We start from the raw sequence: 16,688 nt of genomic DNA on the forward strand, positions 1-16,688 counted from the left end.
GAAAAAAAAAAAAACTCCCAACCCAGCCGCATGAATAAAAAAAAAAAAAAAAGACGACCGCACACAAAAACATGCGTGCACACAAAAATTGCACATAAACAATGAAAACAAACAAATAAACACACAGACGCACGGTCACACATATATTTGGGGTCATTCCAGAATTAGAGGACATTTGACGTCCCGCCCTTCAATTTTTAAATAATCCTTGAACAAAATACTGAAATGTAATTTTTGAGTAAATGTACTAGTAAGTAAGTGGACGTAAGAGAAAAGAATGCTTGAAAATATATATTTTTTAAACAGTTCAACCTTGGGGTACACCCTAAAACTGAAATTTTGCTTGTCCCACCCCCTGCGATCAAATTAAATTGCAAATAAAACCATTAAATTTACAATTTTTTTTTAGGGGCGGGGGTGTTGTTTCACTGGGAAAACACAAACATGCAAACAAAAACACGAAAAAGTTTAAATGAATTACAACTGCTGGGTACCCAAACAAGATGGGATACAATACCGCCATCTTTTGATAAAAGAGTAACTCCATAAATCCGCAATTGATCAGGGTGCAATCAATTAATCAGCTTGGAGACGACAACAAAAAATCTTTAAAGAATTTAAAAAGAAAAAAAATAATATATGAATATATGAATAATATAATAAAATAGTAACTGCTTTAACCAATTTGTTGCCATTGATGTTAATAGACGTCCAATCCATTTGAAGTGAGAAGGGGGCAGCGATTGAACGTTTCTACTCATGACAAACTCCCTGCAACCCTATTACTGTGACTGCAATATCAAGCAAAAAAATGATGGGTAACCTTTCAAAAAATTTCAAGCAAAAATGTCCTCCAATTCTAGAATGCGCTTCATAGAAACATGACGTCATTTGGCGTCCCTTTTAGAATCGTGACCGTCAACCAAGCTGTTTTCTTTTTTGCTTGTTTTGTGAGCAGCTTTTGTTTTATTGAACAATGTCGGTCCTCTCATTTTCACTTAAAAGTCTCTTTTTTTCAGTTTTTATCTCATTGGCTGCCATTGACGGCGATGGACGTCAACATGGATTGGACGCCTATTGTCGTCAATGGCCGAGTAGTGTCATCATTGTGGTTTTGGAGTGTACCACATATGCACACGAGTGAGTTGATTGTTCATGTTGTTCCACCTCAGAAGTATGCGCTTCAGTGGTGGAGGTCTACATTAGTCCACTTGAGTTCAGTTGGTGGCCCAAGCCTCCAGGTCGGCCATTTCTGCCTCGTCTTCTTCCTCCTTCTTCTTGGCTGAAATGCAAGAAAGAAACAACATCGTCATGGCGGAGCTCACATTTTGAATCCAATTTATCCCAAATTTGGTGACTGTGTCCCTTAAAAGAATGTTGATTAACACGAAGAGAGCAATCTCAAGATGATAAAAAGGGAGACAGCCATTATAGATCCAGGTGGACATTTTTGGATAATTTTGCCTTAATTTTATCGAAGGCCAGAGTGTCAAAATGAAAGAAATAATTACACAAATAAAGTTTTGCATGTGTAATCAAGTATACAATATCAGACTTTATTTTTTAAAAAGTATACATGTATTGTATATATAAATGTAAACAACACATAAAAAAATGAATACATAAAATGTTTATGTATTTATACAACTGAATTTTTAGTCTTTTATTTTGATTTTTATGTTCCATTTTGAATAATTTTAAGATTTCAGCAGTTATTTTTTGTGTATTTTTTTACAATGAAAATATAAAATTAAATACATACAATTTAGTTTTTTCATTCCAACGCTGATGTAAGATATATGAAAAATAATAAATCAATAAAAAATTGCAATGAGATTGTGTTAAGAAGTAAACATTGATATGTTGATTGATCGGGTCCAATCACGTCATTTTCAAAGTATCGGAATCGGCAAAAAAAATATCAGCCATGCCTTTTTTTAATATATACATATATTTTAATTGAATCGTTTTCTAATTGTATTTAAGGTTACAGACATAATATGTTACACTCTTCCAGAGTCTTTAGTTTAGGCTTAAGGTAGGGTTATCAGAAATATCTTGACAACGGCGGCAATTAATTTATTAATAAATGTGTCACATTAAATTATTATAGCTATTGATATATGCGCTGCACGACCCTCTCACTCATTGTCGCGCTCAATCTGTATTGACGCCGTTCTACCTATATAGAGAGATAAAAGGCAGCGCAAAATGATTAGAGTGAATTTTGGCAGCCTTTGGAGCCATTCTGCAATTGGCTAAAACCTTGCAATCCCTTTCCCTATGGTTAGAAATATCATGGGAAGCAATGTGGGAAAGCAAGGTGGCAATTGATCTTTGTCTTAACACCATATGTTATTTCCCAAAGCAGAGAAGATATATCCATTTGTAACATGACGCACAGTCATGGTTTTACTTCCCATCATGGTTCCAGTTCCCATCATGCATTGGGGCATGGCTGCAGTATCATTTACTGAAAGCTCAACAAATACACTAGAAGGCAATATGTAGTCACAATAAACAAAGTCACAAATCTTTCTATCCGTGGATCTCTCTCACAGAATGTTAATAATGTAAAAGCCATCTTTATTGATTTATTGTCATAACAAACAAATACAGTACTTATGTACTGTATGTTGAATGTATATATTCGTCAGAGTTGTATTCATTTTTTTCTTAATGCATTGCCAAAATGTATATGATCGGGAAAAATTATCAGGAATGATTGGAATTGAATCGGGATAAAAAAAAAAGCAATCGGATCGGGAAATATCGGGATCGGCAGATACTCAAACTAAAACAATCGGGATTGGATCGGGAGCAAAAAAACATGATCGGAACAACCCTAATTGATATAAATACAAAATTTATTTAAATCAAAATTCAAATACAGTGGTACCTCCACATACGAAGTTAATTCGTTCCAGGACCTTGTTAAGTCAAAATGGTTGTATGTTGAGCAGGATTTTCCCATGTGAATATATTTTAATTCCATTAATTCGTTCCACAGCCCGAAAACTTACACTTAATGAGGCGGATGTGTTTTGTGTGGTTTACCTGAACGCACCGCGTGGCTGACTTGACAGAGTGAGAGAAGAAATTTTACTTTCACTTCGTTCAGCTGCGGCGGACAGTAGGCATGTTGTGTTGCACAAGTTCTAAAATAATTGATTAAAAACCTGACGAAGCTGGGGATTTTTTGGCGATGTTACCACAATAATAATTGTCACCTTAACTTATAAAGCCTAGCAAACGGAGGTCGTAAGAGGACCGTCGAGATCTTATACATTCTACGGCCGTATTGTCGAGCCAGTTCATGGACGGCACACCACGCTCATATTTTTCTATCATTTCCATCTTCATTTCAATGGTAAGCCTCAACTTTTTCCTTTTTACACCACCTGCACTAATATTCTTGGAACACATGTTGATTTCTCTTACAAGAAAATTCGCCATGCGTCCGTCTTGCGGGAAAACAAGGAAACTGCGGCGCTGTCACAAATCGTCGTATTTCGAGCATGACGTCAGATGAAGAAACAAATGACAAGTCAAATTTTATGTCAGATATCAAAAAGATCGTGTGTCGAAGCTATCGTATGTCGAGGAACCACTCTAGATGAATGAATATTTGAATAAATATTTATATAAATATTTATTCTACAGGCACTTCAATTTTATTTTTCGTATCATTGATTTGAAATGAAACATTGGAAAACACATTTTAAATGAATAAAAACTGCAAATACAATAAACATGCGCAAATAAAAATTCATCTAAATATATCAAAATATAATTCAATAAAAATTCGGATGAATATTTAAATAAACATTAATTTCAAGATTTATTGCAAAGGTTACCGCCATTTTATCTAATTTTACAACATTTATTTCACCCTGTCGAGTCAGGTGTGGCAACATCTAAATACGAATCACCTAATTAATCAACATTCATAATTTGTCAGCCTTTTTGAATTCAGAAGTACAATTCTTCTTGCTACTTATATTTTATTTGAGCCTCAAATAGTGAAAACGAAATATATACCAATACAATTTAAATAAATCAAAATGCATATTTAAAAAAAACGCAAGTAAATACTGAAATAGTAAAACATTCAATTCAAAAAATAAAAACTTAAACAGATGAATATTTAAATAAATCTTGAAATACATCCTGAAATAATACAATTAAATGACATACATTTAAATATCTTTTTTCATTTCTGGCATTCCTGTCATCAATTTTGTTACACTTTTTGTTTAATTTAAATAAAATAAAAATTAAGGTTGACTTAGCAACATGAAAATTGGTCAAACTGTGGATCATAAGTAGACCCCCCCAAATGCCATAGCTCATGTCGGCCATGTTGTTTGTAGCGCTGCTAATTACAGCACAATTTATTAAAAAAAAATAATTTGACGACTCTTGGCGTATACGTAATAACGGAATTTTGGGGTTTGGACGGACGGCGCACCTGGTCTGGACGGCAGCGACGTGGCCGGTACACTGGGCAAGGTGACATCCGGCGTTCCTTCCACTTCCAGGAGATTCCTGTCCAGCTCTTCCTGCTCCAGCTCCTCCAACTCGGCCATGAGTTCATCCTGACGAACCCCAGAAGAACAGATAGTGGTATTTATAATTAAAAAAAAAAAAAAAAAAAGTTCTGATGCGGTGTGCGGTGGTCGTACCTCGTCCACTTGATCGCCGAAACTAATGGGATTAGAAATGACGTCGGTGATCTCCTGCGCGAGCTCCTGCTGCTCCATGATGTCCGACATCAGGTCGTCCACGCTGTCCACGTTCCTGCCGATGCACCAACACGTGAACTTACTTTATTTCATAATTTTTTTTCCTAAAGATAGACATCATGTGGTATCCAATCTTCCTTCAGCAAATTATTTTATCACTAGTAGACGTCCAGTCCATTCAAAGTGAGAGGGTGGCAGCGAATGAACATTCGTTCATTCGCTGCCATCCCTCCCACTTCGAATGGATTGGACATCTAGAGTAGTCAGTGGCAAGCAATGAGTTAAAATGGAATACTTATTTTTTTTTAATTATGCATATTTTATTAAATACTTGGTTGCCGTTAATTATATATAGCTTATGAGACATAATTGGTGGAAAAGAAAAAATAAATTTCCTCCATCAATAACATGATCATTTTTAAATGATTTTTTTACACACCTTAAAATGTGAATATATTTTGAAAATTTGTTGTTTTCTTAAATTATTAATTTGCATTTTGTATTTTTTTCCCTTTCCTTCAATTTTCAAAATTAAAAAAACAAACATGTTATTTTATTGAAAAAAAATAAGCATGAATTCTATTTTTATTTTACAATCACTTTTTATATTTGTACATTACATTTGACATGTTAATTATATTGAAGAAAAAATAAATTGCTTTGAAGCAATTAAAGCTTTAAAGCAAGCATGACTTTCTGTTTGATTATTTTTTATGCCGCATTTCTTTAGATTTTTCATCAAAACATTAATTTATTCATGGATTATAAAAAAGTATGAGTATTTTTTGGGGGGGGGTGGATACTATAAAACGAGAAAAATTTATGATTTTCTTTTTTTTTTTTTTTTAATTTGAATCTGTTTCCTGAAATTTACTTAAAAGGTGAAGCTTACCCATTTTTCTTCAATAATACAATAAAAAAAATTTGATTTTATTGAAAAAAAAAAATATTGAATTATGAAAAGAATCATTTTTAAAATGACATTTTTAAATAAAAACGTACATAAATGTCTTACATTTTTGGTGGGGGTTGATTTATCATTTATCACTTAGCCACTAGAAATATTAAGAAAAAAAAATGACTGATGACTTTTTGTTGACTCACAGCTCTTTGTGTGCCGCTTTCATGGCCTTGGCGGCGAAGCCCATGTTCTTTAGAACTTCCGTGTTAGTGTTGGCGTTCTCTAGTGCCTCCCTTTGGAACTCGATGGTGGAGAGCGTGCCATCGATCTGCTCAAGCTGTTTGCTGTAGCGCCTTTTTCTCTTCAGGGCCTGCAGCGCCGCTGCGGGAGGAAATGGCAACGTCAAACAAACCAGCCAACTAACTGGTAAAGTAAGCGAACCAACAACAAATATGAACCAGACTTGCCCCCAAAATCAACTGTTTTTCCATTGGGCCTACAGTAAATTTTAGTATATTAATGCCCAGTCCATGGACGTGCCCAGCATGCTCATATTTTTGCATCATTCCCATCTTCATTTCAATGGTAAGCCTCACCTTTTTTCCTTTTTTCGCCACCTGCGCTAACATTCTTGGAACCCATGTTGATTTTTCTCACAAGAAAATCCACTGTGCCTCAGTCTTGCGGGAAAACTAATTAACTGCGGCGCTTTCATAAATCGCCATATTTCTAGCATGTCGTCGGATGTAGAAACAAATGGCGAGTCAAATTTTACTTCAGATGTTGAAAAGATCGTGTGTCGAAGCGATCGTATGTGGAGGTACCACTGTATTAAGAGTTAGTCAGATAACAACATAAAGAACACGCTAACAAGTTTATCGTGTGAAATGATCTAATATTGTGTTAATAATTTCACACATCAGTCGCTCCAGAGTACAAGTCGCATCCCCGGCAAAACTATGAAAAAAAAACTACGACTTATAGTCCAAAAATATGCCAGACCACTGCTGAACTGACCCCGCTGGAAATTCACTGAGCATCTGTGCCCCACGACAATAACAACTTAATCAGCTACGATGACCTTCGTGCAGGAGAGAGGTTAAGAAGCTCCCATTCCTTTCTTTTCAAAATAACAGTCGCAGGTCACAATGACCCATTGAATAAGCCAAGCAAAATAAAAATGAATATACCAAGTTAGTGAATAAATGAAACATACGTATATGTTCAAACCCAAAGTGTGTAATTTGTGAACAGCCTTGGTAGCACTCCTAAAGATGCCAAGTTGTAGAGGACAGAGTCTGACCGCTCTTTCTTTTTAATCTCATTCATCCCATCTGATTAAAATGTGTAAAAGCAGCTTTTAGGCTCAGCGGGTGGGTCGAAATCTCAAAGGACGGGCACGGGTCCGCTAAAAAAAACGGAAAAGCAGATCGCACCGGTTTAGCGCAGATAGAAAACAAACATGGGATGGCCAAATTTACATATAACAAATATACATTAGAAAGCATATGAGAGGATTCATAAGTACATACAAAAGTAAAAGTAATTTTAAAAAACAATGTAGAAATTGGAAAAATGCAAGTAAAAATCATATTTTTGTTATTATAAAAAAAAAATAGGGAAATAGGGAAAAAAATACATTTTTTAATCAAATAGAAAATCCCATTTTTTATCATTACAACAAAGGAAATAGAAAAATCTAATTAAAAAAAGGAAAATCCTATTTTTTTTATCATTACAAAAACAAATGGGAAAAAAAATAATAATAATTTATTCCTCCTTTTTAAATTTTAGCTTTTACAATAATATATTTTAATTTAGCTTTAATGTATTTTTAGAAGCTTTTAAAATATTATACTTTAATTTAGCTTTAATGTATTTTTATTCTTAAAAAAAGATATCTTTAATGATTTTTCGACACTTGCGTTTATTTTTTCCATCTTTTTATGATTTTTTTTTTTTTTTAAGTTTAGGATTCTCGGATATTTACCTGTATTTTGTCAATTGAATTTTCTATACGTAGTATTTTTGTATTAATTTTATTTCAATGTACTTTTGGATTTCAGGATTTTCAACAACACACTAAAAAAATGCCACTTGAAAACTTTTTTTTTTTTTTATAAAAAGTTACTTTTTGCTTATAACAAGTAGAACAAAAATTAAAATTACTGATTTTTGTTTTTTAAGTGTGATTTTTTTTTTAATATAACTATAAAATAGAGACATATTCTTTGTGGAACGTTTTTGCAGCCCATGCTCACCTATCTAGCATCTCCAATGCAGTCAGTCAGTAGCTACACAGCAACACTCAAATTGGATTACATGAACATAAAATATATATTTCCGGCCAGGTAACATTGTTAGCGTTAATCTGACCATCTGCTTACCCTGAAACATGAGCTTTGAGCAGAAGTGCTCATTTTCCTGGGATGATGTCGTCCTTTGTGGGAGCTAGCCTGTCGTCGTTTAGCAATGTTGAAATTCAAGTTTTACCGTCACGTGTCATCTGATCTATTGTGAGCGAGGTTGTAAACACGTGAAATGAATGACTAATGGGCAAAAAAAAAAAAAACGATATTGTTTTCGATGCTACTTACACGTTGCCGTCCAATCATCCTTCAACTGTGAACTGAAATAAGTTTATCTAGAGCTGTCTGTGGCAGGCAATGAGTTAAAAACTGTTCAAAAGTGGTGAAAATGTCCTAAATTCTGGATTGTCTTAATAGAAAGTAGGGGTACATGATATCCATTTTTTGAACCCGATACCAATATCGATAACTTCTTGCTCCTCAAAGCCAAAACCGATAACCGATAATAAATATATAATTTTTAAAATGTATATTCACCCGAGTTTTTGAACACCTGGAGGTTTAAAAAAAAAAAATAATGGTGGATTCAACTTATATTTGCCTTTGACCTCACCAGAATTTTCATAATGACATGAACATTATTATAATAAACAAAACAAAGACAAGAATAGTCTTGACTTAAAATAACGTGCCAATATTTATTTTTTCAAATAAATATAATTTGAGTCAATCACAATCAATTAGTCAGTATAATTGAAGATGTGTTTCCTGAACAATGAGCACTGAACTAAAACATAAACCCAACAGGTATTGTGTAGAGGTGTGCAAAATTTCCGATTCTTAGATTATTCGCGATTCGGCCGTGGAAGATTCGAGAACGATTCACAAATATCCAAATTCCGATTATTGAAATATGCCAAGTAAAGCGGAAGTACAACACACTCAGCGCGCCGCGCGGTCTTCGGGGTGCAACGAGGAAGAACGCAGCGAGAGTAGCTAAACATCATGCTATTCATTGCCCAGCCCCTCGGGTAATGCCAATGCTCAACTCACGGCTCTAGCTCAACTCATGCCACGAGATAAAAAAACACAAAAACATACCTGACTGCTGCCGAAAAGCTGCTACAAAGTACGTCATCCACATAATGTAATGGTAGATATCATTTATATAGGACTAGATGCACCATTGATTCGGTAGCATGAGCAGCACATCTACAAAAAGCTAGATGCGGCCGTTAGTAAACGGCCGCCATCTTAAAGCAGTACACTTCCCTGCAAGGCTGTTGTAGCGAACCTTCCAAGCAAACCTAATTAACTTTTTATCTAAAATACTCCTAAATCGGTAAAATATTGACTTGAATCTATCTTTAAAATAGTTTTAAAACTTTCACATGTCGAAAGTAGACAAAAGGGAAATTATGGAATAACGGGAGCAATTTTAACAACTTTAACAGTTGATTCACAACATTAAATTAATTGAATGTAGTTTAAAGCTGCTGTTACAGAATGGGGACTGGAGTTTTTTTATTTACTGTTATTTTTGTATATTTGTTTACTGCTATATGTTAACTTGATACTGAAATAGTAGTTTGGTTTAGCCTGAGAGGATTTTTGAACAATTTTGGAACTAATGTACAAAACATTTTAATTTAAAAAAAAAAAAAAAAAAGGAGGGGGGGTGCATCAATAATCGTTTTATAATCGAATCGGAGCCTCTGAATCAGCTCTAGTATTGTGCTGTGTCATCAGATAAAAATATTTGGTGCTACAGGAGACTGTTGTGGTCTTGGTCCATGAAACAACTTTCTTAACCTGGGAGACAGGTTAGGACAGCAAGCCTATCAATAACCAAAAGGCCTCTCAATAACTTACTAACTTATAACTAACACTGTAAAATGCAAACATTATATACTACTAAAGTTTATCACTCATTCCTCATAACAAAAATATGGTAGAACAAAATGAATTAATGGCTTGACTTATAATAATCAATATCAACGGCAGTGAGTGAACCCATATTCAATAAAGTATGAAGTTTCTCCGCATAGTATAAAATCCTACCAAGCATGCTGACAGGACTAACATTACACGACAACTATTATATGTATGCATAGCATAGCACACTAGCTTGAGCTGCTAGCCTTAAGCATTGGCTGGCTTCTATTAAACAACAACTTATGAAGTTCTGTACATATGACCCTTCAACACCAAAGTAAACATATATTGCACATCCATATGTTATAGTAAAATACTTACAGACATATAATTCCGAGGCGGAAACATAAGTAACAGAAAGCATTCACGATTGTCAATGCTACCGCTAGACACAGCACTGTGTAAAGTGAATGAGTTTGTGGAACAAATTATAGATGCAGCAAATTATTCTGACCAGCAGGTGGCAGCAATGCCCCACAAATGGTCAACTGATTCCCAGGCCAGCCAGCACAGCTGACTTAAAGTGCCTGTGACACGAAAAAGCATGTTTATTTCATAATACACGCGGTATTTTATGCCCCTGAATGATATGGGCCGCTTGGATGTGTGTGGAAGCGATCGCTATTTTTATTTAGTTTTTTGAATCCCGCGCCATGAAAATGAGTGACTTCCGGCTTCAGTCTTGCATTGAGGAGAAGGGCGCTGTGACGTGTACGGTAGAAGACGTCCTCTTCACGCTACAGTGTACTGTTGTGTATGAGGACGAAGGATTCAGCTGATTTTGCGGATTAATACGTTTATTTTTCGCATCACGCCAGCCAAACGGCTGCAGAAAAATCATTCTGTATGAGGGAGAGGCGTATGCGCCTTTTTGGAGTTTCAAAAGGTTCCCATTCACCGTGGATATTTACTGTGGGACCATTGGACTTATGAGGAAGTGAGTAAACATCTTGTTTTGTATTATGTCAAAAACGAATACAGCGATTACAAAGTAAACACTACAAACTTCCTTTAAATGAAGGACTACTTACGTTTGATCATTGATAGGCATGTAAAAAGCTCTCCTAATGGTCATTAGCAGTACCACGTTAGCTGCACAACAAATCCAGCCACCCTCCTCCGGGGAACGAACTGTAAATTGCTCTCCGCCGGGCGGTTTGCCGATCCACTAAGACAATTGACAACCGGGTCGTCATGTCAAATAATCCAGGATAGTTATGTGTGATTTTCCACTTCGAAGACTTTGAAACATCACTCGGTTTGGGTTAGCATGTCGGCTAGCTGTCACGGCTTCTGGTTTGTTTACATTCTCCGAAGCCGGGGAAGGGAAATGACATATGTCCGATTTAGGTGTCATAAAATATCGTTCGGGAGGTGCGACAGTAAAGTTGAAGTCGACATTTTTGACCATTATGGAGTAATTTTGCCATGTCGTCCTGAATAAATGCATTTTTATTATTTCATATTCCATTCAGCACAATACTGTTATTTGTCATGAACATGCCATTTATTTAGCAATTGGGGAAAATACTTGGATAAAAAGAATATCCTGTAAAAATATTGAAGTAAAGAGACAGAAACAATGACATTTTGCCGCTCTCTTCGTCGCGTTTTCCTCGTTGTGAATAGTTCCCCCTCGACGGCCTGACTGGTCCTTCTCAAGCCATTTATATAGCTATTGGGGAAAATACTTGGATAAAAAGAATATCCTGTAAAAATATTGAAGTAAAGAGACAGAAACAATGACATTTTGCCGCTCTCTTCGTCGCGTTTTCCTCGTTGTGAATAGTTCCCCCTCGACGGCCTGACTGGTCCTTCTCAAGCCATTTATATAGCTATTGGGGAAAATACTTGGATAAAAAGAATATCCTGTAAAAATATTGAAGTAAAGAGACAGAAACAATGACATTTTGCGGCTCTCTTCGTCGCATTTTCCTCGTTCTGAATAATTCCCCCTCAATGGGCTGAATAGTAAAACCGATGAGCCCAGTCTACCGCTGACGTCATCCACCTGTTGGGGACGCAAAAGCCCTATAATGGTAGGCGTGGCTAACCGGCAGATTAAAAGACTAATTTCTCGTCATCTGTGCTTTTCTAAATTGTTGTATATAGTCGAATCGTCTCAAAATATGATTCTAATTCACATAATATTGCCATTTAAGACTTTTTTTCTCGTGTCATATGCTCTTTAAAATGTTTGGCAAAAATTGGTTTTAGGTGCTCTTTAAGTCTGCTTAGGCAGAGGGTTCACTTACTTATTTTTCCCCCTTCTGTCATTGCTTGCATGCTATCCTCATTAAAATATGAAAACCAATAAATGTTTGGGTGGTTTTAGCCAAAGCAGACACTGTATTTTCATCTGTGTGATTTTGACAAAGATCAGATCACATTTGATCGTGATTTTATGCAGAAATGTGAGAAATCCAAAAGGTTCAGATACTTTCTCATAACACTGTAAATGTGTGTTCAAGAAGCTTGATTGTGTGTACGTTCTCATTAGGTGATCGGTGCAATACCTAAACTCACATCGGCGCAATACCTAAACTCACAAAGAGATGTCCTCCAAACTCTTTTGTGTTAGATCAGGGGTGTCCAAACTTTTTGCAAAGGGGGCCAGAGTTGGTGGGGTAAAAATGTGGGGGGGCCAACCTTGGTTGACATCCTTTACGTAGAACAATATACTGTATTTAAGCAAATTTTAGCAAGTCATTCTGTGTGTCACATTTGATTATTTTTTTCAATAATTTCGATAATCTCGCAACTAGCCTTTGTGGCGTTCCCTTTCGACTCTCGGGCTCTTGCGAAATACTGCTGCTGTGAAATTAAACTAGCTTCAAGTTGCTTCAATTTCTCGCTGCGTATCTTCCCCGTAATCTTGTCGTACATGTCAGCGTGTCTTGCTTGGTAATATCGCCTCACATTGAACTCTTTAAAAACAGCGACTGTCTCTTTGCAAATGAGGCAGACACAGTTGCTGCGTATTTTAGTGAAGAAATAGTCCAATTTCCAGCTATCCTTGAAGTGTCGGCCAACGCAGTCAACTTTCTTTTTTTTTTGTTGATTATCGCCATTTTATAAAATTAGAAGGGTTACAGGAGGTAATGTTGCTTAGAGTGCTGCTGCCATTGGTGGGTAAATGAGGAGCAGCATTTAGTGTGTAAGCTACTTCATATGCTGGTAGCAGTGCTGCCGACCAATTTATTAAATCTGTGTGAGGGCCAGACCTTACTGAATTTATGACAGAGGCTGGGGGCCGGATGAAATTTGACCACGGGTCGCATTTGGCCCCCGGGCCGGACTTTGGACATGTCTGTGTTAGATGGTATGAATTATTATTTTTTCACTGTTTTGCACTGCAGTCTACTGTACATAACCTGTTTTCATCTAAGCATTCATAAAGGCCATAAGCGCCCATGACTATACTTGCTGTTTATGTTGAATTATCAAACATAAAACTATTTATTCCTTTTTGTGGTTTGAATGTTCATCCTAATTATTAATCAAGGTTCAAAAAGGTTCGTTGAGCATGTTTGGTTGTCAATAGGACATCAATATTTCAAAATTTGACAAAAAATTTGAGAATTTTTTTGTCCTTTTGGTCCCAAAATGTTGATTTATAATTGGTCAGTGAAGAAAACGAGTAGCAGATGTGCTAAGCACCGCCCTCTGGCGGTCAGGAGGAATGAAATAGAACAACAGTTTGGACATGAAGCTCAAGGTGTTCTGAAAAAAGGAACCAACCCTGACAATTGTGAACAATTTTCTTTCTTTGAAAAATAAAGGCAACATCATAAGCATACAAAATCAGACAAAAGAGGCCCGGACCTTAAAGGGTTAACGGGCGCTATTTTCAACAAGATTGTAATTTTTCTTCATTTTCTGATTTACGGGAGATTACACATAACTCGGATATAGGGTTGTCAAAAGTATCGATACTGAAATATGGTATCGGCATACGATATTTGATTGCAAAATTATTAAAAGTAACTTATTACTATGTTTTCGGGACTATAAGTCAGGTTTTTTCATGTTTTTTTTTTTTTTTTTTTATATAGTTTTGCTCATGCTGACAGGCGCGAGATTGTTATGAATTGTACGTCTACTAGTGAAAAAATCATTGATATTCGCAGCAAAAGGTTGGACGTCTCTATTCCTCAATGGAACTGAAAAACTGAAAATATATTATAAGATATCTAAAAATATATATATTAAATATTTCAAATTGGGAACAAATAACTTTTGCCAGCCATTCTGTACTTCTACACAAGTATAACCAGGGGTGAAAGTGAGCCAGAACGGTCAGGAACGCAGTTCCGGTATAAGATTAAGGGCTGGAACGCAGTTTCGGTATACGATTCAGGGCTGGAATGCTGTTTCGGTACACGGTGCTTTGATTCCAAAAATATGACAGCAACTGTCAAAACGCTATGAAAAGCGTTGAGGTGGCTTATTTATCATATTTAGTTTTATTTGCTCTGATGGGGAGGTTCAGAACATCTTAGCAGTCAATGTGCACTTTGGACTTATCTTTGTTCATTTATGTTAGGCTACGTATTCATTTCCTTATGATTTAAAAAAGCCAATGTTTGCGCAATATTCAAAATACAGTGGTACCTCTACATACGATCGCTTCGACACACGAACTTTTCGACATCCAACGTAAAATTTGACTCACCATTTGTTTCTACATCCGACGACATGCTCGAAATACGACGACAATGGCAGCACCGCAGACGAATGCACGGCGGATTTTCTTGTGTGACAAATCAACACTGGTTTCAGAAAAGGTTGGTATAGGTGGTGAAACAAGGAAAAAGTTGACGCTTACCTTCTAAATGAAGATGCAAATGACAGAAAAATATGTGCGTAGGGTGGGCATCTGTGAAATGGCTCAACAATACATCTCCACGGTCCTCCGCCGACCATCGTTCGCCAGTCTTTATAAGTTAAGCTGACAATTCTTATTGTGGTAACATCTCCGGAGAAATCGCCAACTTCGCCACGTTTTTATCATTTATTTCACAACTTATTCAAAACAAAAACACCTTCTGTCTGCCGCAATTGACGGTGTTCTCAAGAAAGCATTCAAAGTGAAAGTGAAACTCAAGCTCACCGGTCTGTGTCTGGCACGTCAGCCCCGCGGTGCGTTCAGGGTCAGCATTGATTTATAATTTATTTATTTTGCTATGTTTAATTGCCATTTGTAATAGTACCAGCAGTATTTTTTAAGGATTTAGTGAAGGTTTTTGGGCTGTGGAACGAATTAATGGAATTATAATGTATTCCTATGGGAATATCCTGCTTGACATACGACCATTTCGACTTACAAACAAGGTCCTGGAACGGATTAACTTCGTATGTAGAGGTACTACTGTATATTCTATTTCACTCTGCATAATATAAGTCATTTGTACTTATTTTTCTGAATGTATGTTACTTATATCTTTATCATTAAAAAAGAAAGCAAAAGTAAATGTTTACAATAACTTCAATTTTAATATGCATCCTATGTTCTTAAGTAGTTAAAATCGAGATTTGGCATCTAGTATGTGAGGAAATCAGGAAAAATAAAAATTTGTAGATGGAGGTTGGGGTTATTGCTGTTTTTGTTAACTTTTAATTTTGCAAATCATTGAAAAAATACAGTTTTGAATGAAAATCTGTTTTTGTATGTGTTATAGAAAGAACAGTTGTCTTGGCAATTCAGTAGTTTTAGGAGGTTGGAACACCCCCCATCCAAAACAAAAACAAAAAAGAAAAGTAATAAATAAACAAAATTTCTGGCTCCGTGGCGACCTTCACGTCGGCGAGTTCCGGCAAGAAATTCTAGCCACTTTCACCCCTGAGTATAACATATGAATACAGTACTTCACTTTTTGACGTCGCTGCTTGTCACGGTGATTAAAAAATGGCCGCTCCCCAACTTTACCGTCAAGTTAGCGCGAGTGCTAACGAGCTGTTCTACAAGCTAGGAGCGTGACAAACTGTGTGGCGTTTCGGCCTTCTCACCCCGCTTGTTCTTCGTGCCGTGCCTCTTGGCCGTTATAGTCTCCTGCTCGATCTTCTTCTCCAGAAAATCTTGTTTTTTGGTCAGCATCTCCTCGGTTTCTCGGAGTTTCTGGACAGCTTCTTGGGCTGTGGGTGCCTTGCCCCCTTTTCCCCCGCCGCTAATGCCGAACAATTTGCCGAAAAGCGACATGTTTGTCGAATAAAGACGATAAACCCAATGAAAAATGAAGGATTTCTCTTTTTTTCCTTCGTAGGTCAATGTGACAGGCAGCCGAGTCGAAACTGCCGCTGATGTTGTTTTGCGTCTACTTCCGCCTTCCACATACGGGTCTCGTGGTGACGTGACGTCACTATGCGTCGTGACTCACCAGGGAGTTTCCCGCCCGAAGTGGGACAGGTGTCGCGGATATGTCGTCATGTCACCGCCACAACAAAAGAACATGACAAAAAATGTCTCGAGAGGCTGTGAGAAATAGATTTTAAATATCCATAGTGAGGGATTATTGATCAGATGTATGTAAATGTAAGTCCCTGTAAAGTGATTTGACCACATAAGCTTTATTTAATTAAAAAATAATGATCAATAAAGCAGATTCTTTGCCACTTTATGACAGTTGTTCGTTTCCATAGCTAGATTGTTTGCCGTCGAAGTAAACTCACAGTAAAATATATTTTTAAAATCATTTATTTATTTATTTATTTAAAAATACGATTTAAAAAGGACGAAAATTCTCTTTTGTATTGAATTTGTTTGTTTTTATTCGTTAAATATATTTATATTTATACTGC

At 36.3% G+C, this 16,688-nt stretch overlaps 1 protein-coding gene across 1 annotated transcript; it reads right to left on the bottom strand.

Annotated features, from left to right (window-relative positions):
* Positions 1 to 453: 453 nt before the first annotated feature.
* On the bottom strand, positions 454 to 16,238 carry LOC130921782 (charged multivesicular body protein 4b-like). The gene is made up of 5 exons (XM_057846059.1): positions 15,900 to 16,238; positions 5,850 to 6,027; positions 4,686 to 4,800; positions 4,472 to 4,598; positions 454 to 1,282 (listed from the first exon to the last, which is right to left on the bottom strand). The coding sequence occupies exons 1-5, from the start codon at positions 16,087 to 16,089 to the stop codon at positions 1,218 to 1,220; spliced, it is 675 nt and encodes a 224-aa protein (XP_057702042.1). The 5' UTR covers positions 16,090 to 16,238; the 3' UTR covers positions 454 to 1,217.
* Positions 16,239 to 16,688: the final 450 nt, after the last annotated feature.

The sequence above is a fragment of the Corythoichthys intestinalis genome, chromosome 9 (genome assembly GCF_030265065.1).
Source record: "Corythoichthys intestinalis isolate RoL2023-P3 chromosome 9, ASM3026506v1, whole genome shotgun sequence".
NCBI lineage: Eukaryota > Metazoa > Chordata > Actinopteri > Syngnathiformes > Syngnathidae > Corythoichthys > Corythoichthys intestinalis.